A 27,651-nucleotide genomic window follows, 5' to 3' on the forward strand; every position below is an offset into this window, starting at 1 on the left:
TTTTTACAACGTCAGTGTATGTTTGCGGTTACGACAAGTAAGCTATTTTCTTAGCTCGCGGACATGATCATCGTACATTAGTACACGAAACTCGGAAACAGTTGGTTAGCGAACAACTTTTTCTTCCGCATTCCTCGTGTATAAGCAGCGGCAAATTTACTGGAATTCGGGGATTTTTCGTCGCCACGCACTATCTGAGTAATGTGTTCTGCCAATATACCAAGCAAACATAAGATGCCTAAGGTAATCACCGCAATCTTGTATCAAACTGATGGTAAAGGTTCTCGTTGGGAATTCAAAGGGCAGAATGTTTTTCGCTTGTTCAGCGTAAAAGGAACAAAATCGGTCGATCTCTTTCACGTCGAATGCTAAAAGTTCATGTATGACCGATCTCCGGATATTTCGTATTCCTTTTGTTTGCTTCTGGAAGGACAAGCGATTAACAATCTGTCCACGTCAGACATACCATAACTTTCTTTTCCAAGCAACTTTCCGTGACATGCAGTGCAAGCTCCTTTCCACCCTTTATTTATAACAGGTGCTTAAAACGCCTCGTCCTTTTGTGTGGTCAGTTTGCGTTCTGCTAGATTACCTGCAGTTAATCCTGGATGCCATGTCTCTTTTGATGGGGACCTGTGTTTGTTTGCGTCCAATCTCGGCTCGTTGCATGACATTGCGTCAGGAGAAGGGCACAGCGGAACAAGCCGCGAGTGCTAATCATTCATTTTGCCGAAGGACGGAAGCGCATGTGTGCTCAACGAACGCTGATTCATTCGCCTCTCCGCGACAGAAAACGCGCGGTCACGTCCCTAATTGGAATGCTGGAATACCGTCAAGTTAAATCTAGAACAAAATACGTTACTGGAAGATCGATCTTTGGCGAACAGGCTCGGTTTATCCTGATTGACAGGTAGAGTTTGCTTCCGTAAGGGCGCGAAAGTAGTCATTACTCGACCGTTTTTAAATGTCGCATCATTGTTATCATCCCGTGAAACCCTTATCACAAGCAAGTAAACACCGTAATGGAAGCAGTCACCCCACATGCACCTCTGGGTGTAGAAAGTCGCAAGTAACCCACAAAAGCTGTTGTTTACTAACGATAAAGAATGACAACACTTCTTATCTAGTTTGGTTAATACTTAGAGGCGCTTACGTCTGTCATACAAGCGATGAATACGCACATCCAGCAAAAAATAGCACCAAGTACTAATTATAACTAAGTGAGTCGCGCGTATATTATGCCATGATGAATCAAGAAGAAATGTCTCAAGGGATAACTATGTTGGATTAAGAAGACTTGAATATATTAGTGTAACTAAAACACGATCACTCGACAGCGAGCAAACACTTTTATCATTTTGTTTTATCGTTCTATGAACCTACCCTAACAACAAATGTTTTCTGCAAACGGGTTAAGCTCGATAAACATTTACCTAGAGAATAATACTTCGAGGTACGGTCGTAAAATCGTAGATCAAAGTCGAGTGTTTATTGCTTGTGATTAAGATAGCTTGTAACATTTCATAGGGTCATAAGGTTGGGGCAAAGGGCATGTGGAATTACAACGTCGGTCTTAAAGTTACATTGGTCTAATTGGGTCACTAAGGAATTGAATTAAAGCAGGCTTCGATACAATGGAACAGCGCTTGTTTTTGACCCTGTATCGAGTTTGTTCGAGCGAATTCCTTTTATCATGTTTGTCTTGTCGTAAACGGGAACTCCAATCACCGGATTTGAATACAAGAGAGCAAACATGCTTCTAATTGTGAGCCATCAATTCAGAGCGTGTGTCGCTTATTTCAAGAAAGTAAATAGGCAACATTCTTAATAATGAACCAATCTTGAACTTGGCAAGGTCGACACAGACGTTGAATCTTCTAGAGTCTCAAGTTCTAACGCTTGAAAGGGAAGACTATTCCCGCCAATCCATCGGCGAGATTCCTCGGTGGACCAACGTGGAGAATTCCTTCGTATATCACTTGAGGGCTGGTCGGTGTTTGTTCTCCTATTCACGCACCGCCATTCATAATGTTAATTTATATACCTTCGATCAAACAATAGACTGCAGAATTTGCACTCTCGCGGTAGGAAATTCTATTCCTGGGTCGTTGATGTATTTTACGGCTTTGTCGGGCGCATAGTATCAGGTACGACATATGCGTAAGGTAAAGAAAGGCTAATTTGCGACCGTGGCATTTTTTTTAATTTGCGACCATGGCAAAGCAAATTTTCGCTAATAAAAAGACCACAAGTTTGTATTTGCACCAATGTCTTTAGAATTAGATTCGTTTATTAGACCTGAATTTATACACTTGCTATGTAAACAGCCCTATACACCACAGGTCATTTCAAATCGAACTTTGATACGAATAGAAAAAGGCGCTAATCTTTCCGACAGTCGAGCACACTTCCGTTGCTTTACTGTAGATGAGACGGCACTTGATTAATTCCGCCAAAGTATACAGTAGCATGGAAGCTTGACTTGATCTAGTTCCAGGACCAACTCGAGTGTTAGCCTTTCTAATCTCAAGTGGCATTTAAACTTGCCACCGATTCCGCACGAAATTCCTCAGATTCAAAGCTACGATACCGGGGTGCGGTTATGGCCTATATTTGATTGTCATACGCCCAAACCAATAAATCACATAGAGCTAAAATCTACTCTGCGAGCAACGTGTTAAAACCTAAGTTTTGGTTAATCTTTTACTAATAAAACACAACATTTAAAAAAAAACGTAACAACTGTATTTTGCATTCAAATATAAGTTTTTAACAATCACAAAGCTATAGTAGGTTGGGGGAAGATGGGACAGTTTCAACACAAAATATTCAAATATACTGATCGTGTTTTAAACAATTAACAACGTTCCATGGAAGTCGTAAGAATATACTTTTATAATTCTTTGAATGTCCTTTGTTTACTACTAAATGGGACGAGCAAATAGAGTTAAAAAGTGTCCCGTATTCCCCCACCCTACTCAATAAAAAATGAGATGGCATTTAATCTATTTCGAGTTCGATATGGGCTATGAAAGACTGCAATAGCCCAAGCCCTAAGAGGTAGGGTCAAAGTTCAAACGTCATACAACAGTTGCTACAGTAATTGCGGCAATTAAAAACAGTCTTTTCTTGAATGGGCGTCGCATCAAACGCAATCTCAGTGCCGCTTCGTAGGTTCGACGAGTGGCTTTAAGACAATTCTCGGCTAAAAATGTATCTTTTTAACGAGGGTTGATTCGCCGGTTTGAAGAGAGTTAACTTTTGAATTCTGACTTGAAGAGAGTAAGGGAACGAGAATAGGAGGGAGTAGAAATAGTTTCTTGTTTATTTTTCCTTTTTATCTCACACTCTAGACTTGCGTACGTTGGTTTTAACCTAATTCTAAATATTACTATTTCGGGTTGTAGTTTTAGCGTGTGTGAATTCCGCTGTTTAAATCAATGAACTGATAAAACATGGAGACGAACAATCAGAAGCACTTCACCCTGACTGGCGATGCCGAAATATGCGGCGGCGTACAGCAAACACTGTCGAGCAACGCCTTTCATTGTACGAATAAAAGCACGGGCAATTTTTACAATAAAGCTTAAAATTGAACTACGATACGGAAAATATTGCACTTCCCTAATCGCATGGCCGTAAAAAGCTCATCGCTTCATACGATATTTCATTTTGATTACCGGCCATGGGAAGCCGTCGGATTTTGAGAGCGCATTGTACTTCACCCAACAGTGCCTGCACCGCTATGGTAACACGGCCCTTGTGCGCCCATTAAACGTTCCGTTTCATCAGTCTGAATAATGAAGCTTATACTAAGGCGAGCACATAGCGCTATTACGTCATGGGAAGAATAATTTCAGCATGCTTGAAGGCGCAAGCAAGGGAGGCCATTGTTATATTCCCGCCGCCTGGCTAGAACACACATGGAGAGGTATTTTTACACAGCATGTCCCTTACATAACCTTGGCACCGGCATGCCCGGAATTCCGAGATAAAGATATGTTTTCTGTGTCGACTTACACTGATCATTCGGCCGAAGCCGACCCCTTTATTTCGCACTTTTCAATGCGTAATTGATTCGTCTCTTCTCCCTTGGCCACACCGCAGCAATATTGACTTTCGGTACTGCTCTTCGTGGAAAACGTCTATTTAAAACTAAATGTTTTGCTCGAAAACCCAAGCGTGTCCACTTCCTTGACGCTTTGCGTCAGAAAGACGATGCTCGACTGGATATGACCGCAAAAATATTAATTTACCTGCACGAAGCCGATGAGTAGTGCAACCAAAGAAATGCGTGGGCCTATTTACGTCAGTAGAGCTATGCAGCTTACTTATCGCCAAATTCCGTTCCTAAACCTTGCGTGAAATCACCTTTTTGTGCGTCGGGAGTTGAGTCATACATATATTCGTGAAACGGCCACAGCGCTATTTGGTGAAGTCATGCGCCGAACATTGTAAGAGTAAATATTCCATGTAGGCAAAATGATAATTAACATATAAAAGAAACCAACCTAGTAAAATGAGAAAGGGTCGATTGATCCTGGACTTTCATAGGTGACGCTTCAGCTATTGCTTATGAATGCAGTTCTACCAAGAGGCAGTTTTTGAAATTTCATTGTACGGGGTGGTTGCGGAAACGAAAGCTGTTGACGGGACACGGTCGGCTCAAACTATACTAGTTTCGTGCACGGACCAACACGGGCGCCTACCCTGCCTTAATTACGGCTTCTTGAACTCCGAAAGCAAAAGGCGGAAGTCGGAATAAAAAAGCGGAACGATCAGCTGTGAATCGGGTTCCTACGTCGACACTCCGCTGTCGCACAGTTGATGTTTTGCTTTCGCTACTTGCCTTGTAAAGCATTAGCAAAACAAACAACACCCGTACGACTTAATCAAAGGGGCGTACAAACGCGCATCGGTCGTCGCCCGAAACCAGGAGTCTTCCTGTACGGCAATCGCCAATAACCCGTTGTACTGTAGGTGACCGTGGCTCTTTAAAGGAAGCAGTGTTAATGTAACTACTTCCTGCTCCTTGAAGCACATTTCCGAGTTTTTCAAACGTGAACACGTTGGGTGGCATTTCGCGGTACGCCTGCTTTAAATAATTACGGCCGAGTTCAATGCGCATAGAACCGTGTAGTTAAAGGGGCGTGATTATGAAATAGGGGAACTCACAACCCACGCATTCTTTTCTATGAAGCTTGAAGTAAAGCGGTATGGCGTCAAGAAGCGGAAACTTGTGGGTTATAACAGTACTGCTAGCCATATAAAAACATCCAGTCAATATATAAAAATATACATCTTGCTAAATTTAACAACAAAATGTTTTTTTTAAGCATTTAATATACAAAAACACGAGTTGTTCGCAGGTATTGGCGACAGCCACAGTATTGTAACACTGGACTTTGTTTTCATAACGTGTTTAAATATCTTCCTATATAGTAGGGTGGGGGAAGATGGGACACCTTTTTATTCTATTTTCTCGTCCCATTCGGTAACAAACAAAAAATATTTAAAGAATTACTAAACTGTATTCTCACGAATCCTATAGACCGTTGTTAATTGTTTAAAACATAAACAGAATATTCGTTTATTAAGTGCTAAGGGTGTCCTATCCTTCCCCACAGTAATTCATGTAACTCCAAACCAAACTGTTTATGAAAATTTGTTGTAGATACACAACAGCACGCCTAAATAGAATACACTGACGCACCCTTTCCTACAAAATCAAATTGATTGAATGACACGCTTCTGCTTTTGCAATAACATCGTCCGGAAACGCAGCTTTAACCCAGCACCAAGTTGCAAATTGTAAAGCAGAGAGATTTAACTATTTAAAAGTCTCCCTTTACCACTTTAATACGATTCAATTTAAATGAATTTTGTGTTAAGTCCTATCGTTTACCATTTTCGAATTGAAAACGTGAAATGCAATCAGAGATTTCAATTGCTGTGCCCCCCTGTAAGAATTGAAATTACAAGGCGGCCTGGCAGCTGAAATTAAATGCCATTTCGCGTTATTGGTGCAATTTCGTTGCACAAAAGAAGGATTCACGCAGCTTGGCACGAATAGGACGGCTACCTGATTTAAAGGAGAATTAACCGAACCTTAAATTACGACCTTGACGCCTCTGAGACGCCACAGAATAGATGTCAGTCGCAACAGGTGGACTGGGGAATCTCTGGCGACCCATAGACCGACGTCTTAGACTGCGGTTTGCGGTCCAAGTTCCGCATGCAAAATGGTTTTTGGGTGGTTTGCTGAAATATAAGCCAAGCGCCGCATTGTCCTTGCGGAACCGGTGGCTTTAGAAAGTCCGCATCTCACACGGCGGCCTTGGCTGGGGTTACTTGACCGAGATTCTACGGAGCAGTATAAGACACTCTGTGTATTTTTCCACCTTATTATTTTCGGCATAACATCTTGGGTTACTTGGCAGGCCCGCCACCCTATACGCCGTTTGACCAGAGCCACTCGCTTTACAAATGGGCAAACAAAAGCGGAATGTGTGACTGCCTGTATCTCCCGGTCTACGTGTTGGGTAATAAATAAAACGCTGATGCAGCTTTGGCCATGAGTTTAAAGGGCAAAGGACCCGTGTCCAAAATTCACCCCTTCGTGCCACCGGCAGTGCTATCGCCCCTAGAAGTCTTGGCAGCAACACGCGTTACAAAGTGGGTAACGCGTCACAAAAGATTTAATTCATTCTCTATTGTTCCCGGGCGACGGCGATTCGTGTAAAAGGGTGTTAATTTTTTGGGATACCCCTAAGTGCCAGAAGGGGTCGTGCTATGCAGACAAAGACAGTGTCGGGTGGCCTAAAGTGGCGGATCTATGTCTGGGGCAGCGGATTGAGATCGCGTACATCCGCCACGGATTTAAATTTGCAAGTCGAGGGTATCTAGAAAATAATGCAGCTCAAGGCGCCGAATGCAATGCGAAAAATGCCATACAGTCGCACATGCATCTATTTCTGGTTTATACCTCATAAATGACAAAAACTAAAAGAGTAACTAGTGAGTTATGGCTTTTAATGTCCTCTTTGTGTACATTAGGTGTGTTTGATCAATTAACCATTGCGCAATAAACCGACCCTTGTTCGTCGTGAGAGCGTTTAATGTGGTTTACTTTCGGCCTACTTCCAAGTTACTGAGAAACTTATGCCACGCGGTTCCTGCACAGGAATAATTTATGCGGCCTGGTTTCCTGATTTACAGTGTTTAATTTCAATTACTGCAGCTCTTTGAAATAATGTTAAGACGTGTAAATACGCCGTTAAGACTTGTAATGCTACATGCAGGGGCAAGCCTGTACCTGAAGCAGATGCCCTTTTTGCCAGCTGTAAGGACTGCAAAGCTCAAGGTTGTGTTATTTTGTTTGTGCAGCCGCTGTTGCGGAAAGAAGCCGGGTTCTTAACGCATGCCAGCCCCTTGTCCTTTAAACCCTGCTTTTCACACTGACATAGCGGAATGATATTTTGGCTGGCAGGCCCAGGTCAAGTACAGCAGTGCAGTTCAAACCTACGCAATCCTCAGCTCGGTATTACCACAAATCGACAATTCACATGCCCCATACCTGTAAGTTCACTGACCCGTTTCAGAAAGATAGAAAAACCTGTGAAAACTGCAAAGCCATATATTAGTGCACGCAAGCGAGCCGCCCTCAAAAATGTGTATTGCGGTAGAAACATACTTAAACAGCATCACTATCTGTGTAAAAATGGCTTGCATTAGAGTCATAGCGTATGTGGGCTAAACTTTTAGTCTTTTTTCAAATTGCGAGAAATAAAATAATAAGTAAAACTAGGAAAGAACACAATTGGGATATTGGCTTATAACTTAACAGTAGCGCTTATTTTCATTGTATCCAATAGCGGATATAGGTCGAAGTTATCACAAGAACGTAGGAAACCCTGCAACCGGTATACGGCGAAATATTGAAGCAAAATAAAATCTTTGGATTGTGTTTAGTCCACCCTACTGATTACTGTAATATCGGTGGTTTGTTTGATCCAGTATTGTGATGTCATAATGCTGAAAGTTACGCAATATTTTTGTCGAATACAAACAATGACCAGCAGGAAATGAACCGGAGTTATCTTAGTTTCAGCATTAAGTTTGGTTCAGATTAAGCTTTTATTGTGCAGGTTTAGGAATAAGAAGGTGTTAGTTGTGTCATATTAGATAACGTTGTTGTTTGTGCGTCAACTGCATGATCTGCATAACTATTTCAAGCTAAACATACACTTGCGAGCACTAACAACGTTGTGTATGCCATTGCTACGTATACGCGCCTGTACTGTGATTAACCCGTTGTGTGGCATTTGTATGCGCCGTTTCTGCCTCAGAACACGTAGTATTGATCAGGCGCGAGTAGCGCAAAGCGCTTTAGTGATAATTAGCTTAGCGACTTGTATACACACACATAGAACTGTATTCGCCAGTAATTTTAAGTTGGCTGTTGTTCTGAAGGTAGCGATCAGCGCCTTTGGCTGCAAAACCCACTAAGCCGCGAAACATGCAACTGTAAAGGAGTTTATAGTGTTACAACGCATATCTAAATAACTTCACACGCTGCATGTGAACTGAATTTAGGTTATGTGGACAGGATTATTCGTGTTTAGGTAAGGTGCAAATATGTTTAATAGCCAAGTATTAAGTACAAGTTTATTACTTGGGCTTAGGTACGCTGGCTACCTATGTACTAACGAAGTGTGGTTACGTATTACAAGTGAGGTCGCTTAAACTCCGCATGTTCGATTTAACACGTGAATTTGTAGACATGTTGTTATGTGACAGAAAATTACTAAATTGGTTGTATGTGGTTTGGTTGAAGAGATGACCGCTTGAGGACAGACGAGAGCAAACTATATGCTTCTCAGCCTTTCTTGTCACGTCTCTCGGGGATATCCGGATTATTCATTGCTATTTTATTTCAGACGAAGTCTGTGGCTCCACCCACAGCTGCTCTGCAGTTGCGTAACATCAGCCTTAGATGTCGAAATCCCGCTACACCATAAGCGCATAGCAGGCGCTGCAATCCGAACTACAGCATCTCGTACAGGTACCCGTGTGTGACCCTTTTACGCCAATAACTACTGGCAATCTTACGCGCCCGACCAGCATTCCAAAAACCTGCACTTTGGTAATGATTATTTGTTACTTCTGTGAAAACGCCCACTTGACGTTGCTCTGGCGGGAAACCCGCTTGCTTTTATTTCTCAAAGAGAGAGAATGAGAAAGCGCTCCTGAAGGTACACGGCATTCTCTCGCGGGAAAGAACAGCTGATTGTCAACGTTGTATTGTAGAAACGTAATTTTTTCATAGTTAAGCTTGAGCGCGGCTTTGGCGCTTGAACGTTGTAATGTGCTGTGAAAGGGGGGCGGACAGGATAATAAGCTTTAAATTCGTGAATGTTTTTAGCTTATCTTGCTTGTTGCAGTGCGACCATTCTCTCAGTTTGGCTACGAATATTGAAAGCACATCAGGGAATTTGCTTTAGGAAAAGGGAACTATCGTTTCCTTATTTGCTGCGCGAACGAGTGGCTTGCTTCGGGTGCATACTTCAGTAGGCTATCCTGTATAGGGTGCGAGAGAGTGCTGCTAGTCTCAACGCCGTTTGCTAATTGGATTTGTTGCGTTTTTGGGACAGTACCTTTCTGTTTTGCGTTCTCGGGCGCCGTGTTTTTATCCGCTGTACAGCAAGCGTTGTTTGGCGATCGTATTTAATTGTCGCAAAGTCCGCCGGCGGTTTACTTGTATTGGAGTTTAACTTGCTGTTAGTAGGTTATAAGAGTATCAGCAACAAATCAGTTATCAGTTAAGATTGCTATTTCGTAAAAAATGTGCTTGCGTCCGCTTGAGTAAGCAAGTAAATGGCTCCACACACAATTTTTACCGATAATAAATAAAGGCAGTCAGCAAAGTGCAATCGCTTGACCTATTTCGCTATGCAATGTAGGCCGAGGAAATAAAGACCTACCTTGCCGAGGGAATAGGTTTCAAACCCGGCGAAAAAGTTTCCCCGAGCGTGTTTTGGTAAAGATGCACAACCAGACAGGCCAGACCGTCTGGGGGAAAAAGGTTCTCTCAGTTCTCTCTTGTGTTTTTCCCAGCTCAGCTGATCGACTTTTTTCCCATTTAGACTTAGTTTATGTTTGAAACTACCAAGACTTTGATTACTTTGTCGTTAGTTCTTTTACTCGCTTCTTTAATATACTGCGATTATTCGCTTGATATAAAACAGTCGGGCGAGCGCCTTCGCCACCATATGTCGTTATTGTCTCCTCCTGGAGACACGACGAGAATTAGCCTAGCGACAAGGCACTGCATTGTTGCAGAGAGAATTTTGCAACATTTATCAATTAGCAAATACTTCGGAAAATCAGATTTTCCTTTAGGGTTTAAGGAGTTTTTGAAAAGGACTGTTAATCTTATACCGATACTTGCAGGCTTAGTGTTAGCTTTGGTCGTTGTGGTGAAGTTCTGAATTCATTATGAAGCTCAGCACACCGATAAACACCGATCCAATAATGTCCCAGTTCGATGAGCTGCGACCGCTGTTTTATTACAACCAAGAAGAAGACCTACCGCCATCGAGTCCCACCTATGGCGCTTGTTTGAGCGAAGAAATCTGGAAAAAGTTCGAGCTGCTGCCAACTCCACCACGATCCCCCGAACACTTTGGCTCGTTGGACTCTGACCTCGATCCCGAATCTCTGGTGCCGGACACTGACTCTTATTTTGCCGACAACACGCTCTCAATGGTCAAGGAGAGCCTCGGCGAGATACCGACCGAACAAGTATTGCCGAGTGTCGATTTAACCCCGAACTTTTCAAACAAGCCGGAGGCCCAGTCCAATGAGATTGATGCCAGTTATAAGCTCATTAAGGACTGTATGTGGAATGGAATCGGCCACAAGCCCCACTCCGAGGTTTCGAGGGTCGGACGCCCGCGCAACGTCTCCCCGGGATCCCAGCGCTTCAACGCGGCGAATGGATGTGTCAACCCCCTAGCTGTATTCACGGTCAATTCAGCCACCGAGAAGAGACGATTAAGTCCAACATCAAACATCAGTGCCAAGAGGCGAGCCGAACCATTAGAAACAACCAGCGATTCAGGTATGTCAAATTTCGTTATCTTTTTAAATGTCCGCATATTTTGCTGTGCAGCGAAACCTGCGATTGACGCAGTTACGGGCTATTTGTTTCTGCTTCCGCTTTTAGTGCCCGTCTAGATGGGCGCTAACATATCCATGGCTGTCAGCTTCGCACCGCCAACATATCATTCCTCGCGACTCGTCCCATGGACTAGCTGGCTGCGTAGAGGTTTCATTTCTGCTTCGATTATTTGCCAGACTAAATCCAGCGCATAATTTTTAAATGCCCACTTGTCACTCCCGGCCATTATATCACACTGAACCACAATGAACCAGTGGCAACTTCAGGTGTTTACGTTATACCGGACCGCTATAACGCCCGTCTGCGTAACACAGTATGAATAAGCTGTTCGGGCCGCGCACCTTAGCTGCGTGATGCTTTGAAGAATAAGCTTCAAGGTCGTATGTTATGACCCTGTTCGCCATTCCCGCCGCGCGCCACCGACTTTGTCCATCCTACTGCTGATGCGCTTCGGTAAACCGAGACTAAATTAACCTTGATCCGACGGAAGTCGGACTTGTGCTTTTGTTACCAAAAATCGCCGTGGTAATTGGGCGTGTGAAATTTCCGCATTCTAATCTGCCGCCGTTCCACTTACCAGTACTACCAGGCCCGAAATTAACAGACTTATCACTGTATATACACTAACATGCGGTCCCTCTGCGTCCGTTAAGAGACCTGTATTGACAATTTCGTTAAACAAACACGCCCGGCACTCAAATCCTAGCACAAAGCTATATAACACCGTACATTGGCCTTTAAAAAATCGCTTTATAAGAATTTCAAATAAAGCCCGTGACTGATAGCTTTTCACAACTTACATATTTTATTGCCCTATTCGATTTTCCAGACAACGTAAAACTACTGGCAATATGTCTTCCACATCTTAGTTTAGTTGTATATGACGGAACCATGGTTTAGCGCACATTGATATCTTGAAGGCGAGCAAATAAACTTTTACCACGCGTTTGATGGTGTTGCGTATCTCGGTCGGCTGCTTTCATCTCAACGTTTTATTTTGGTTTTTACCGGAAGCACACATCTAGACCGCAGGTTACGAAAACCGCAAATAAAATCTGGGCGATGGAAAATAACGTCACGAGTGCTACAGTGTTGCACTATCTATAAACCTTGGTTTTACTGAACTTGTGGTAGTATAATAGTAAGTATAATGTTTCAATCTTTGTGTACGTCACACTTTCCCAATACCACATTCTATCGCATTGAGTCATACCTATGTAATGTTGCAGTCGTTTTGGTGTAATCGTTTACATTGGTCGGAAAAACGCAGACGCTTGCTAAGTTGCTATGGACAATGTAACACAGGTCGCCACTTGAGTTACTGAGTGGCCGGTTATCTGGCCAAGCTGCTTCTGAGGTTAGACGCCTGTGGGCGAGTGGGCCCAGTTCAAAGCCATCGTCAGCCGATACAAAAATAACGTAAATAGCTGCGGAACGAATTCGCTGGCCAGTTCGTCTCGAAAAAATTACGAAATGCGCTTATCCGGGCAAAAATGCACGAGGCGATAATGGGACACTTCCCAGGGGCTCTTGCTACTGCTGACGTAACTGCTTCACTTAAAGCACTGCCTCCGCTCCGAAACATGAATAAGCGGCGAAACGCTATCGCACTGGGGAATTCTTCCCGATGAAAAACGGAAAACCACCAGTTAAAATTTAGTTCATCGTCCGCCGTTTACTTAATGAGCGATTTTCCTCCTTTGTTTCATTCTATGACATCCATCAACACGGGTGTGCCTCCGGTTCAAGTACAGGGTGTTATATTTATCGTCGAGATGCCGACACAGAATACTGCCCGATAAAATCGGCGTTGTTCAGCGCAACAATTCCCCCGCATATTTCGGGCCGTGCGTCATACGGGCTCGCTGTTGAGCCGGTCTTTAAAACCTTCGAAAAACCGAGCGCCTTCTTCCCCAGGGGTGGTCAGTTCAGGCTAAGCTGTTGTTGTCAGTGCTCACCGGTCTGTTGCTTCAAGCGCATTCTTCCGGTATTGAGTGATGATGACGCAATTCTAACCTTCTCCTTTTGAAATGCCACAGCCAGCATGAATATGCCGGTTTGGAAACCCCCGTCCAGCAGATTTCGTTCATGTTTTAAGTTTAGAAACATTTTCGTCACATTTAATTTCGCTGGTTAATTTTGCCAAAGGCCTTTTTAACGAGAAAAGCCGCGAACGCAAGATTATACGCTTAACGGTGAGTCCTTAAACAATTCAGGGCATTAAAACCGCCAATAAAACGGAAAAGGCTCGTTATTTTGTTCATAACCTCTTCCACCCAAGCTAAGCGTTGCTCATACTGTCCATAAAGCAGAACCCCTGCCATAACGATGCATCGTTAGCGACGCCACGGCCGCCAATAATCTCCAAGGCCATTACCACCAGCTTAAGCGACAACCCCCACTGTCAGCTGGTCTTCGGAACTTGCGCTTTGGCGGCGCGAATTGTTAGTTCGCGATTGATGTTATTGTAAGGCGAGTGCAATGGAGCGAAAACTCCGTTTGAACCTTAGCACCCCCTCTCACATGCTGCCTTCTCTTAACACCAACGTCACCGTCGATTCCGCTATTTCCCACCAACGCGTTATTCGACATTCCCGTTTTTACGACCTGCCGGTTTAATAGCAATTTTACCGGACCGCTTCCAAATTCGCCGGAATTGTTATTTGATGTACGAATTAAATTCGACGTTATTAAGCCTAGGTCTAATTTTGTTAACGAGCGGCGCGTTGACACACTTGGCAGAATACACATCGAGGTAACTACACACAACGCTTTCTGGGGAATTAAAAGATTTGACGATCTTTGAAGTCTTGATTTATGCGGGCAAGGAATAATAGGAAATATAATTCGCCCTCGGCAGACTTGCTAATTGGAAATCGTCTGGAAACGGTACCTCGGCACGCGTGTCGGGGATTACTCAATTTAAAGCAATAAAAATAGCGGTTTGGGACATTTGTTCCGCCACACATATTAACATCACCACAGTGCTGATTACACCCGTACTGTTGCTGGGAAACGGTCGGAACTTAAATTTTTGGTTTTCTGTCGCGAGTCTTTGATGACGATGTGTGATCGCCCCCGCAATCGTTTTCGTGCTACCAACGCTTACGCACGTCGTGGTAGCTCGTTTTACCGTGTCCAGTTCACTCTACCCCTATGACAAAGTAATAGTCTGCACCCACGATGAATAATTGATAGCAACGAATTGAAATCGTTTGATCTTCCAAGCCAACAGGTTCGACGTACCTCGTATTGCGAATCAGAACGCTGTCGCCGGCGCCGCACTGTTCCCCGCCGATACCAAAATTATAGCTGTCGCCCTTTGTGTTGATTTGAATTGAAACTTCGCACTGGTATGCCCGTTCCACGTTCTTACCCCAGAGATTACCAAAGAACCTACCACATAAATGCGCACCGCGAATTCTGTCCAAATCCTAGAAGGTAATCATAAGTTTATACGTCAGCGCTTGGTCAACTTCGACTGCAAGCCGTTGCACACACACACCCGCGCGCACGTTCACGTACGTACAGACCAAAGCGCTTTGTTTTCCATTTGATGCATTACGTCGTGCCTATCGTGTTTAGTCTTTGGCTGAATTTTTCATGAGCCAATCGATGTATTGATGCGGGCGAGACGCCGTCGCTTCGTGAAAGAATGCATTGCCTGTTATTACATCATACGCTAAGTTCGGTGTTTTATCGTTAACCGTCTTCCTTGAAAGGGCAGCCATGCAAGGACCTCTACCAAACTTAACTCGTCATATCTAAACTTTTTCCTGCAATTTTTATTCGGTCTGATGTGCACCACCGCCTCATTGATGTTCTCACAGAGCGGAACATCGTATTATCCGATGATAACTGGTCTACCACTACTTAATGCAGCACGAACCACGATAATTATGATGGTGAACCGCCGTTGCGCGATAGGTTTTGCACAGAAACCTGTTATTTTTCCGTCCACTGCCGCCGTGGCCAAGATTAATAAGCCTCGAAACGCAGTGACGCCGATTGTGGCGGCGTGATTGTACGATTTCATTTGACGGCCTGTCCGTTTGTGTATCCGCCAACGTTCAAGAGAAATTAGTTACTTTACCGGCAAGGCTTGCCATTCTTCAGCACCAGCACCTTAATTGCTACATCTCCCGTTGCTCGCCAACAGATTACCCGATGACGAGCGCTTATAACGCTGAGAGCACATTCTTCGAATCGCCTCTTAATCCCAGCACACTGATATTTGCCTCTTTGTGCGGCGCGACACGACATGAACTTGGGCATTATGTCTACCCAGTGTGTGTTCCGCACTTTTCATTATATAATTTCGCGGTCAGATTTCAAAATAACCCAGCGATTGGGCCAATGCTTAGGAAAACGAAAAATCGTCGAAAAGCGTAGAAGTATAATCACCACTCCTTTCTCAATAAAACGCGGCCGAGATTTTGCCGTAACCATCAACACTTCGTCGTGGCCGATGTAAACGTTACCTTGCAAATCTTGTTTGATCGGAAATGCCTGACTTGCCTTGTAATATGTTGGCAGTTACCACAGCGAATCGCTTTCAAGTGTTCGCCGTCAAATATTCGACCTTCACTCGCGCTTTTTAAGCCTCATAAGAAATAAATTGAACAGGGAATAACCGACAAGCACACATTAATGCTTGTCAAGGGCCGCTTATAGTAAGCCGCTATACGTGAGCATATACGCCTCCGATTCGCCGTGACCGGTCTGTATTACGCATCAAAGCACTCATAAGCTGTCCACTCGGAAGAGATTTGAAAGCTTAGTTATGAATGTCAATCATAGATCTCCGCTTTACCTCCTCGACTTTAAGAACCCACATGAATAAAATCCCGAAAAAATAGCAGGTTTTCTTAGAGACGGGTTATATGAATCATGCTATGACGCCTTTAGATACCGTTTTATTTAACCACAGAAAGAGACGGATCGCTTTCTTGACTCTTATTGTCCCAAGCGACCGGTCTTCCTGCAAGTCCATTACTCGCAAACTCACTTTTCGTTCCGCGCAGTGGTTGTCAATTTGCGGCTATCAATTCTCCCCGCCATGCGACGGAATTTCGCTATTCTTCCGCGCGATCGGTTTATGTGCGGGCTCGAGTGGATCACAAAACCCCGGGCGGAAGCTGTGGCCCGTTTTCGGGGCGAAAACGCGCAATCTCCTTCCGATGTATTTGTTCTCCGGTTCAGCCGGGGGCCGGGGGTTTTTAGGGGGATGTGCTTCGCCACCGTTCAATAGACGTCCCAGACCGATTGTTTGCCTGAGGGGCGGACAGTCCACGGCACAACCGGTGAAAAGTCTTTTCGTATCACTTTTCCTCTGTCAGTCATCACTCTCTATCGATATTATTATCCCCGGCCCCGTCCGTCCTCACTTTCTCTTGCCATTTCGCCCATGACTCTAAACGGCCATTTAACGTTGCAACTAACAAGTGTGCGCACTCTGGCGTGGACCGAATAAAGGAAAGGATGAATAGCGGTCAGTGCGCGCTCTCTTTTTGATTTGTTTTTATTGGTTCTTCCACGCCCTATATGTCGCCCCAAATCCTATAGCGGTCATCATTCGGCACGCTTCAGAAATTGATATAATTTCACGGCGTTCCACCCGGCCCCGTTTCCTACACATCTCTGCTGGTCCAGAACAGCCTTGGTACCGAAGTGTCTACCCAAACATAAACAGCGCGTTTGGTTATTATATTCCCTTCGTTGCCGAATTTAATCACCGCCGCCATTGAAATTAATAACTTTAAAATCCCCTTCCGGCCGCCTATGCAAATAATAAAGCCAGTGGCAGTGAGCCATTTTCGACCTTTACCCTATCGTGTCCCAGGCTTATTACTGCTGTCCACGGTCTCAACTCAATCAGGATAATACAACGCAATTATCGCATTTGACAAATTACTTTTTCGCAAATTATTATGCTTTGCTGCAAAGAAATTTACACAAATCGTTCGGTAATTAGTTTAATAACAAACTTTCGCCTGCGAGCTGCGTAATCTATGAAAATAGAGTTTAATGTCCACTTTCGAGTGTATAATCAAAACCGCTCGAAATGGTTAACATTTAGAGCTTCGTGAAAGTTTCTCGACCGGTATAATTAGTTTAACCGCTTAGCGGGCAGCAGTATGTAATCCGGCAATAAGATTTTCATTTGCAACGTCCGTTGCCGCCTCTGTGACCAAAGCCGCTGCCAGGCGTCCAGCAGGAATTGCTATTTAAGCGGGTCATTTGTGCCAATGCGCAAGCAATGCCCTATAAATAAATAAACCGAAATTGAAAGGGTGCGCGCGGCATTAACGACTACCGGCCGTCATATTTGCGGGGCTGAAAAGCCGGATACGGGTCACTTCTTCTTTCAAGTGCAGAGGTATTTATACTGTAGCGTACTCCCGCTCCTGTAAAATAGGTGTCGACATGAAATACCAAGAGAACGCAGAATGCTTTTAACCGGTGACTCAAAGCAATAAAGTAGCTGTAGAAATCTCGACTTCCCAACTTGTCTGTTTGCCTTAATTTGGTTTTCCGTCCACGTGAAACGATATGAGGTTCTTCATTCATAAAACGCTGGAGCGGGAACGTTGTTTGTCTGTGACCTTTACATGTATGCCTCGAAATGTGTATGCTCGGAGCGCCTCAAATACACGAGCAAACATACACCGACAGCTTGTACGTGGAGTATTTCGTAATACTGTGTGCACCTTAATACTACGGCGTGACGTCATTGCGTTTGGGAAACCGCACTATTTTAGTATTTTATATTTGGAACTGCTACCGTTCAAGGCGGCCGAATGTCTGCTGTCGTCAATTCAACCGCTGACGTGAAACATTACTGTTACATGCAAGGGCCGATACCAGTTCTGTCCGCTTTTCCATACAGATTTAACCGTTGGAACCATATGGATAGGAAACATGTACTCGAATATCGCTACCCTCTGAAAATTGTACACTATAACCGTTTTTCACTGGTGTAGCAGCGTAGTAACAGGAAAAGCTGTCACTCATTTTCCGGTAATCGATTAAGTTTCATTGCCGCCCATTGTTAATTTCCATTTAATAACTCGTAAAACGTAAACTGTAAGAAAAGAAACGCATCTATACGTGCTGCATTCGTCGTGGCGACTTGCTGCAAGCAGCGGTTGCGCAACAATAGCGGTTGGTTACGAAACCCACTATGGATTGCGAAAGCGCCGCGTATGCAGTTATGCCCAAGGACACAATAGACTATTTACGATGATGACCCGCTTGGGACTGAAGTGGTTTGAGTGTGTGGCTTATGCCCATCGCTTGTGTGTATTTAGGCACATGAGCGCGACATGAATTGCATGCTCGTTGTAAATGAATAAATTCCTAACATTGAGACGTCGCCCCGTCGTATAATATGCACATAAAGCTGATATGTACACTGGCAATGCAAATTCCTTTGATTTAAATTCACGCTTACAAAGGAGACTGATTTACGTAAACACAATGGCGCCCGAATCATTAGCGCCTGGTTCATTCATTATTCCGCTTATATTAGTTCAATACTTTAAGCGCATTGTATCATATTTTCGTACAATTTGCGTACTACGTCCTTCTAGCTCCCAGGCATCCTTTATAATTCTACCCCGCTATGACAATTTGGCGGTGCTGGTTTTACATTGAGCCCCAATGTATGTGATTCATAGGTCGCTTGCCGCTGCCAGGTTTCCTGACTTATAGGCGCAGTCGAACATTTAACTTGGCAGCCCGCATACCCAGCAACGCATCAGCTGTTGTCGGCGGCGTCGATTTAAAAATCACTGCCGGATGTTTGGCGAAAAGTAATCGTTGAAAAGTTTTGTTTTTCCTGTCTATGACGTCATAAGGGGCCCTCGACACACTGAGTCACAAGCCACCCCGTGTAGTCGGTTTGTTATTAATGCTCGGCGCCTTGTGTGTCGTATACGCGTTATACCGGAATTACTAATGATCGTCGTGAATCACCGTAGGCCATCACCACTATCGCATTCAAAGGCGCAACGCGTAGTTCAATACCCGCTACCCCACTCCTTTATCACGTTTATTGTAGGTAAATCAAAATACGCGATAAATTATGCGGCTTTAGGAAGAATTTTGGTCCCCAGCGCTTATCGTCAGCATATTTTTAGCGTGACAAACTGTTTAAACGAGGGGCGGGTCGTTCGCTTCTTTTACTCAAGATCGCAGCAGGTGTTTGCCGAGCGCCAACACTGATTCTGCACTAAAACCACAGCCGAGGTCTCGACCGAGCCATGAATACGCTTGGGGATAGCTTTTGAAGCTTTACAAATTGCGCAATTGTCATTTTGCACCCGGAACTATAGCTTTAAAGTTCAAACAGCCAATGCAAACTGCTGGTGCACACTATAGAGAGAGACAGAAGCGGCGTTTCATATATTGTGCAATATCGCAAACATACGCACACATGTCGTTCCAAACCGTCTTTCTACGTAGAATGTCTCCTAAACAGCGAGCCCGGACATCTGGAAATTAGGAAATTAAGATCTGGTTACGACATGCGCTGTTTGGGGGACTGGTATCAGAGAGCGTTTAGAAGACATTGCAGTCAAAACAGTGTCTACTTTAAATTAATGCATTTTGTTTTGTTTTTGTGTCGATTGTTGTTACGATTTCCTCCACACCTGGTCCCGACTGCGACAGGAGGAGCGTAGGTCTTCGCCGAGATTTGCTTGTGTAAACCAGCCCAGATTTGTTTATCTCGAGTGTATTATCTGTCATATCTGTCTCACTAAAATTACACGACCCATCAAAATATAACGCTCGTCCGACATGTGTTTATAATGGCACGGGCCGGATTTTGCATAACTGTTTAAGAAGCAACTGTTTCCCCATTCATGTCGCTGTTAAAACAAAGGTACTGGCACGCAGTGATGTGTGATTTATGTTAACATCTGTACTATCATCCCAGTACCGCCGTGCGCCAGCAAACACTTGACACGGATTTTTCACGTTACAACAGCGGACATCTCTAACGCACAAAGAGCTTGTTTAGCGGCATCATATGGCCACAGTGTGCTCTCGAGCTCCGAGATGAAGTGGCGTGCGGTAGTCCGCCTACGCTTGCTGCTTGATTTGCTCCACAGCACAAACATTTCAAAATTTAATGTTTCCTCTCCGCACGCGCTTTGACGTACGAACTAGCGCTTTAACCGGACAGGCTGATCTGCTCCTGGAAAATTTTGGACGACCGTTGGTTCCCCGCGCCAACCATAGACGCATTAAGGATGAAGGTGTAGAATTAACATCCTGCTACCGTCATTACCCCCAACAAATGTGGTCTAGTTTCATAAGATCGTGTTTGCTTTTCTTTCCAACTGGAATATAATACAGCGCCAGCAACGAAGGCGAACTCCGTCTTTTTTACTAGTAGTCTTAACGACGAAGTTTCCTGTGGTATTCCCGCTGATTACATACCGTGTGAAATAGTGAAGTACCGTACCGACTTGGTTTGAACTGTGACCGAGTTTTCGTTAAGCGCCCGAGTTCAGGCAGGGTGGTCGAACGAACCGTGGTGAACTCGCTGACCGGTGATCTTTCGATCCTGTAATTTCTCGATCGTTGCTGCGCATGCGCACTGTGTGAAGTGGACCGTCGCATTGTTGGCATGCCTACGGTTGCTAACCACTTTAAACAAAAGCACCCGGGTTCTACTATGCAAATTGTCGTTTTGTGTATTGAGGAAACTGGCTTCAAATCTGATCCTAAATTTAAAAGACTTCGCTTACGCAATGTTCGTTACCAAGAACGATCGTTCAATCCACTAGAGAAAACATTTCGTTTACATTCATTAAAGTTTGTCGTACTATTAATTAACGAAACAGGTTCATACGCAAAATATGACAACATCTTTCACCCCATTTATAGGAAAGCAGGCTGCTACAAACCAGTCTCTATAACAGGCAATGTTTTGTTTTCGCATCGGTCAGTTCCCATGTAACCAGCCCAAACGAACATGCAGGCCTCCGTAGTGTTACACGCCGGACGACGAGTAATTTCCTTGGTAATATGATCGCCCTAATTTATGCTGTGTCGAAAAACATCTCACGTACATCAGTTTACGAACTCAAAACGTGTTCAACATAGTGCATGCCCGCTTCAAAGTGCACGATAGCATCTAAAAAGAAATATCCCGTCTGTGCCCCAAATCCAAGGTCCCATGATTTGAGTGTAGGACCTCACCCTTACAGAATAAAACAGCCTAAAATGGTCCCGTTCGATTTAGACAGAAGCGATGCGCTGTATCGCCTCTAAGAAACCAACATGTACTCTTAATTAACTGCCGGTGCATACCACAGCCTCCTGCTAACCGTTCTTGCTCGTTGATCATAGCCCCAGCAAGCTGTTTTTAAAACCTATTACAGCCACTTTTAAATTTGACCCCCTTACCGTAGGGCGGCTTCCCACGCTCCTAGCACTGCCCACGCATACGTGTTACAGTGAGCGCACCGTCGTTTTTAGATTAGTCCAGGGTACATCAACTATTTTACATGGCTTAAGACTAAACGTTTAAAACAACATGCAAATAGCGGCCGATGCAAGTAATTTCCACAACTTTAATCGTCCGTTATCGTAAAACTTTAACAATAGCGTGATTTGTATTGAAATACACAGTCGGTTTGTCTTGTTTTCGCGCGAACGTCGTTATTTGCCAAGTCTGATTAAATCAATACACAAAAGACAAATGATGACACATTCGTAAACGGTCACAAATTCACCCGCTTTAAACAATACATCCAAGCTGGGTGTACATAATCGTTTATTCCTGCAATGATTAACGCCTACGGTATTATGTAAGAAGTTTTAACTACATTTATGAGTAACACTTTCCGAGAAAGGCCGCATTAACAGCCCCCCACCCGCCGAGATACGCGTGTTTGTACTGCCCGTTTACCATCTGCCGGTTAAAGTTAATGGCAGGGACAAATGTTTGATGTGTGGTGCATCCTCGTTTTTTTGCATTTTTTCGTAGTAACTGTGTGGTGTGTTACCGGTTTTTGCAGTAATTCGCTCTTCCACATTTAAGTTCCGACACGCGAGTTCCCACGCCAATTGCATGAATGGGAGCGGGTGCCGCCAGAAGGGCATGCTTCCATTCACCACAGTATACTCTGGCCGTTGCGCTGTGTGTTTTGTAGTCCAGGAAACTGTTTAAAGGGACCGACCATACTAATGCACTGTGGCCTTCCGTCAGTATCTAGCTTGCCGAGGTCAATGCAAGGTTAAAATCCGTTTTACCCGAGCAACAATCCCGCCAATTTACACCCTTTGTGTGCGAACCACACATTCGAAATAAGCTTACAGCTTTAAAAAAGCAGTGATTCCGTCTGGTCTCGATAGGCTTTGTTGTGTCCGGCCAGACAGGATAATTGGATCGGTCAGCGCAAGCGCACAGCTGTTGCGACCCCTTGCGCCGAGGCCAAAGTCAGCCATACTGGCGCGCAGAATGATACAAACTCCCGGAGTTTCTTGGTTATTTACGGTGGCTTGGGAATAGCTTACCGCCTTCAAAGGCTCGCTCGACCTGCAACATACAGCTCCGGATTTTCGTGCAAATGTAACGGCGCAAAATTCCTAAGTAATTGGCGCTTCCCGCTCCGTGCTGCCTCCGTGCGCAGCTGAACGCGTATTATGGCTAAGACGAGCAGCAGAATCCGCAGTTTTTGCCGCAAATTTTACCACGATTTTCAAACCACGGCGCTGGGCATCCGTGACATGCTTAGACTGTCGGATACATTTCCGCTCAGCGGACCGAGATCGACTGACTTGCGCATTTACCGCTTTTGGACGAGTTCCCAACATGTGTTGTCATTAGTTACGAAGGTATTACACACTTCCCCCGGGTGCTCGACTAAACGATCATATTTCGTCAGCGGCGTACAGCCGGCATATATCTCAAAGGGGTGCAGTTCAATGACATATTTTACCGTACAGTGGAATTCGCCACGAACAGGTGACTCTAATATGGTCCCTTGTGGTGGTCTCGGCGGCAGGAAGTACTTTTTCATAACTGACATGTCATCCGAACACAATGAGAGTCAATCGGATGTTTATAATTTAAATCACACATACCACTATACATGCGCGTCATTTTGACTGTAATAACGAAGCTCTCGCATATTTTACCACCGCTGGCTGCGGGCGTCAGTCAAAACCACACAAATCCGGTGCCATTCAACATGCCCGTTTGATAGCGCGACGGTTACGACACCGGTTTCCTACATGCATCGCTCTGGTGCGATACGCTTATGATTGATCGGTTACAAGCAGCCTCTTTGAAGCCGTCTGTGCAACGACGTACACCGCGACGTCATGCTATATTATGCACACCCACTACACCGCGCTATTAATTACACCGATTCATTTTATCAACCCTCGCGGTTTGTGGTGGAAATTTCACACAATAAGTTAAACTACTCTTAAGCTCGGTCATTGGGGGTAATATGACAACTTCCGATGCATTTTCTTGCATTTTTTCATGGGGTCATTGAGGGTAAAGGTTATCTGGCCATCAGCCGGTGGTAGACGTGTATGCACTCGGCCTGCTACATGGCGAGCCGCTTGCCATAAGGCGCGTTGCATACCCCCGGGCGCGTTCATTCTACCTTGACATTCGCAACGCAAAACCGAAATTTAGGCTTATTAGAACGCCTTGTTACTGGATTACCAGGACTCTCGCTTATACGAGGCCTCGGGTAGTAAGATTACGTGGTTTTCGCTGCACTTGGTTTATTTAATACAATACAGTTTAACCCTAAACAACAAAGTTAACAAACCACTTTCTTTGCAGACGAGGAAATAGACGTGGTTACCGTGGACAAGGCGAATCACACCACCACCACGCTCGGCGTCGTTTCGCAAGGCCGCAAATATGTTGGCACGCTCGTGGCGAGGCAGAACGGCAAGCACAGGCAACTTGAACTAGTCACGACCGGCGTAAACCGGTTGCAGGATCGCACACCAATCAACGACGACCAGATACGCGGAAGGACCAAGGCAAAACTTCAAATCGGTCAGCAAGTTACTAGCAACGGGCAAAAGAAGACGGTAATGATCGTAAAAAACAGGAACGTAGTTTCCCTTACCAACAAAACCGGTACCCAGCAGCAGGTCAACGTTCAGTTAAAACGTCTCCCAGTGGTTAATTCGACAACTGTTGCAAGCGCAACTGCAACAAAACGCCGGTACAGCAGTCCGGGCGAGAAAACCAGCAATGGCGTTCACCAAATAATGCGTATGGCTACTCCGTCCGCTTTAATGGGGATCAACGAGAATGGCAAAGAAAACGCTAACGTTACAGATGTGGCGGCACCTGTTGGGCCCAAACGACGCTTTCTGTCCCTTGACGGCGTCTCGATGGTATCAAACACCGGCGTGATGAGGCATCGCAGTGAGCTCGCCAACAAATTGAACGCATTCGCCAATTCCACCAACCCCAGCCTAGCCAACGACATACCAGAGCTAAAGTCGCTCAAAACTGTACAGCCCATCAAGACAGAGCGAATCTACGCTCCAGTACCAATTACTGAGAAGAAGAAATATGCCAAGAAGACAAAGGCGAAGATCGTGCAGACCTTCGACTCTCCAGCCAGCAGTCCCGCTAGCTCAAACGGCGATGCCCCGACTTCGCCCCAAAAAACAAGGACAGCAAGCAGTGAGGCCACCAGCAGCAGCTCTGGGTCGGACGAAGAGCTCATAAGAGTCGCCCACAATGTCCTTGAACGTCAGAGACGTGAAGGTCTTCGTACATCGTTCCACACGCTACGTAAATGCGTCCCGGAGCTCGCCGAACAGGAGCGCACCCCGAAAGTCACAATTCTAAAGAAAGCCCGTGACTACAGCTTCCAGCTTCAACAGGAGCACGCACAGCTTCAGAGCGAAAAGGCGCGTCTTCAGCAGCGTCAACTTGCGCTCCAACAGCGCCTGCGTTCTCTCGCATCCGAGATTTCCTCCGTGAAGACGATCTCGATCCCCGCCACGGTCAAATGCGAGCGCGTGGTCGGCGTACCTGAAGTAGCAACCGTCACATACGTCGTGCAAGACGTTACCGCCACCAACACCCAGGAAGATATGGAAGATGACAGAACTTCTGTTTTTTACCAAAACAACGACTGCTACTCCGACTATGAGGCAGAAATCAGCGGCGAAGAAGCCTATATTGCGGAGGACCATCTAAAAGAAACCTTTACGAACGTTTACTCATTCTAAACCCCTGACTTCTTACACGTTAAGACCTACAAACTTACAATTCCACTTTTCGCCGGATAGACATAGCGTTTTTTTTTTCTTTTTATTTTTTCAGATTATTTTACCATCGGGCACTTTTCGTTCTATCTACCGTTCGTTGTTTTTTCGTTAAAATTATCTTTTATTATTTCTGACTTGTCCGCGCGGCAACGACCGCAGCCTTTTAAGTTGTTTTATGAATTTTAATTATGATTTCCTTCTGTTTTTTCGTTACCACCACGAATCGAGTCAACCAGTAGTTGTGTTCCACGGACCGAATTCGTTTTTTTTCGTTACTTTTTATACCCACATTCCACCCCAAAACAACCCCAGACCCGTAAAGTGTAAATACTTCCCCGAAATTGTAATTTAACTTCAAAACAGCCGATAATGTCCGACCACTGCCAAACACCACAAATCATCGCTTTTCGTTTTTTCGTTGTTTGACCGCCCACGTTTTTGCCTTACTTCGCCAATTGTATGCATTTGTATAAAGCTGTAGCGTAGCATCGTGAACAGTTTGACGTAGCGTTCACGCTAAGGGCCTACTACCATAGAGCACTACGCTTTCCCCACTGCCAGTGTAACATAGACTTTTATTTTTCCTTTTCCAGTTGCTGCTAAACCATAAAAACTTTTCAAACCAAGCGAACCGCTAACAAAAAATTCAAAATATAAACAAAAACACATAAAAACATTTTCTAATATCCCAGTGCCATGTCTGGTAATCGTAAATCATATCAGTATTCTGTTGTCGCTCACTGTTAAACACGCAGCTTTCGCCCGTTCGTATGTTACCAACAACCCATGTCGTGCCTTAACCAAACCTACTTATTCCCTAGCGGCGACTTGAGCCCCCTTTTTGGTAAAATTCACCCATTTTTTACACTAACCCCGAGGCCATATAACGCGATCGTTGTCAGACGTATCTACATTAACCCGAAGTGTTGAACCCGCGGTTGAGAAAAACGCGCGGGCCGTGTTCGTTGAATTATATAGGCGACAGTGCCGCCTCGATCCCGCTTTCGCCTCACTGTCGTCTTCCCGAACCTCGGCCATCGTGTTTCTTACCTCGACTCATATTACTGTGGTCTGTGATTCCGAGCAACGCCGTTGCTGAAAAGCGCTTCGCGAGTTTAACCCCCAGCGGGTCGTTCTCGCCCGTTTCCCGGTACTTTACGTCGTATAGATAGCAAAAAAACGTCGCCACCCGCGAGTCGGAGTTCGCCCGACCCCGCTTTTTTTCTGTTTGATTTTCAGTTTTAATACCTTTACGTTCGAAGGAGTCTATTTCCAATACTTCCTGCTGCTAAATAACTTGTGTAGAAAGAAGGGTAGACCGGAGCGTATGTCGTCACCACAACGACGCGCGTCTCCGTTCAGGTACTCGCTACTATGCTTACTTGTTTTTTTTTGTGAATATACCCTTTGTAATTTCCCCCTTGTATTTTACGCGCGTAACTGTGTGTGTGTACAGATATCCCTATTTAATAGCAAATTGCGTGTGCTGTGTGTTGAGTGCATGCCCGCGTAACGGGGCTTCTTCGAATCCTTCGTTAAACGCGTTTATTTTAGCTGCTTCGTTTAGTTTGCGTTACTTGCAAAAAACTCCCTTTCGGTCGCGTACAATCATTCTAACACTGCGTGCTATAACCCTAAAAATCACCAAAACTGACCTTCTAATTTGGCTGTATAGTTAAACAAGCGCCTCCTAATATGTTCGCCTTTTTTTGTCCCATGCATGAGAACTCCAAATTTTCCTTTTAACTCACACCCCACCGTATGTTATGCGTGCACGGGCTGCTTATTCCCTTAATTCTTTTTCGGTTCTTCATTTAGTATATACAAAGCTATATGTCTCCTTTTGACCATTCGTTTCAGCTTGTCAATAAACGCGGGAGAAGGGAATTTATGTTGTTTATTTGTAATTTCTTCAAACCCAACAAAGTTAGTTTATGCAAGTATTCTACATAGCATATACTTAGGCCTACCAGGCAGCTGGCGACCGTAGTCTAGTGGTTAATAATTGAAATACCTCAGATAAGACATAGGCTTAACAGTGTCTTGCAATTCGAGCAGTTAAACTTCCCCGCTCACCAGACGACTGGGGGAAAACCCTTCTGTAAAAGTTTTCTTTCCCTTTACAAAACAAGACGAATTCATAAACATGTAACAGGGCATGACTAGTTAAAAACTCTAATATAATTCAGTCG

At 44.7% G+C, this 27,651-nt stretch overlaps 1 protein-coding gene across 1 annotated transcript; it reads left to right on the forward strand.

Annotated features, from left to right (window-relative positions):
* Positions 1 to 10,279: 10,279 nt before the first annotated feature.
* On the forward strand, positions 10,280 to 27,346 carry LOC149741359 (uncharacterized). Its single transcript, XM_089872269.1, has 2 exons — positions 10,280 to 11,122; positions 24,003 to 27,346. Exons 1-2 carry the CDS (start codon positions 10,498 to 10,500, stop codon positions 25,418 to 25,420), a joined length of 2,043 nt encoding a protein of 680 aa, XP_089728395.1. The 5' UTR covers positions 10,280 to 10,497; the 3' UTR covers positions 25,421 to 27,346.
* Positions 27,347 to 27,651: the final 305 nt, after the last annotated feature.

The sequence above is a fragment of the Ciona robusta genome, chromosome 1 (assembly GCF_009617815.1).
Source record: "Ciona robusta chromosome 1, ASM961781v2".
Taxonomy (NCBI): domain Eukaryota; kingdom Metazoa; phylum Chordata; class Ascidiacea; order Phlebobranchia; family Cionidae; genus Ciona; species Ciona robusta.

Coding starts and splice junctions, on each gene's coding strand:
- LOC149741359 (XM_089872269.1), top strand. CDS start 10,498: ATGAAGCTCAGCACACCGATAAACACCGATCCAATAATGTCCCAGTTC. Junction 11,123..24,002: donor AGAAACAACCAGCGATTCAG/GTATGTCAAATT, acceptor CTTTCTTTGCAG/ACGAGGAAATAGACGTGGTT.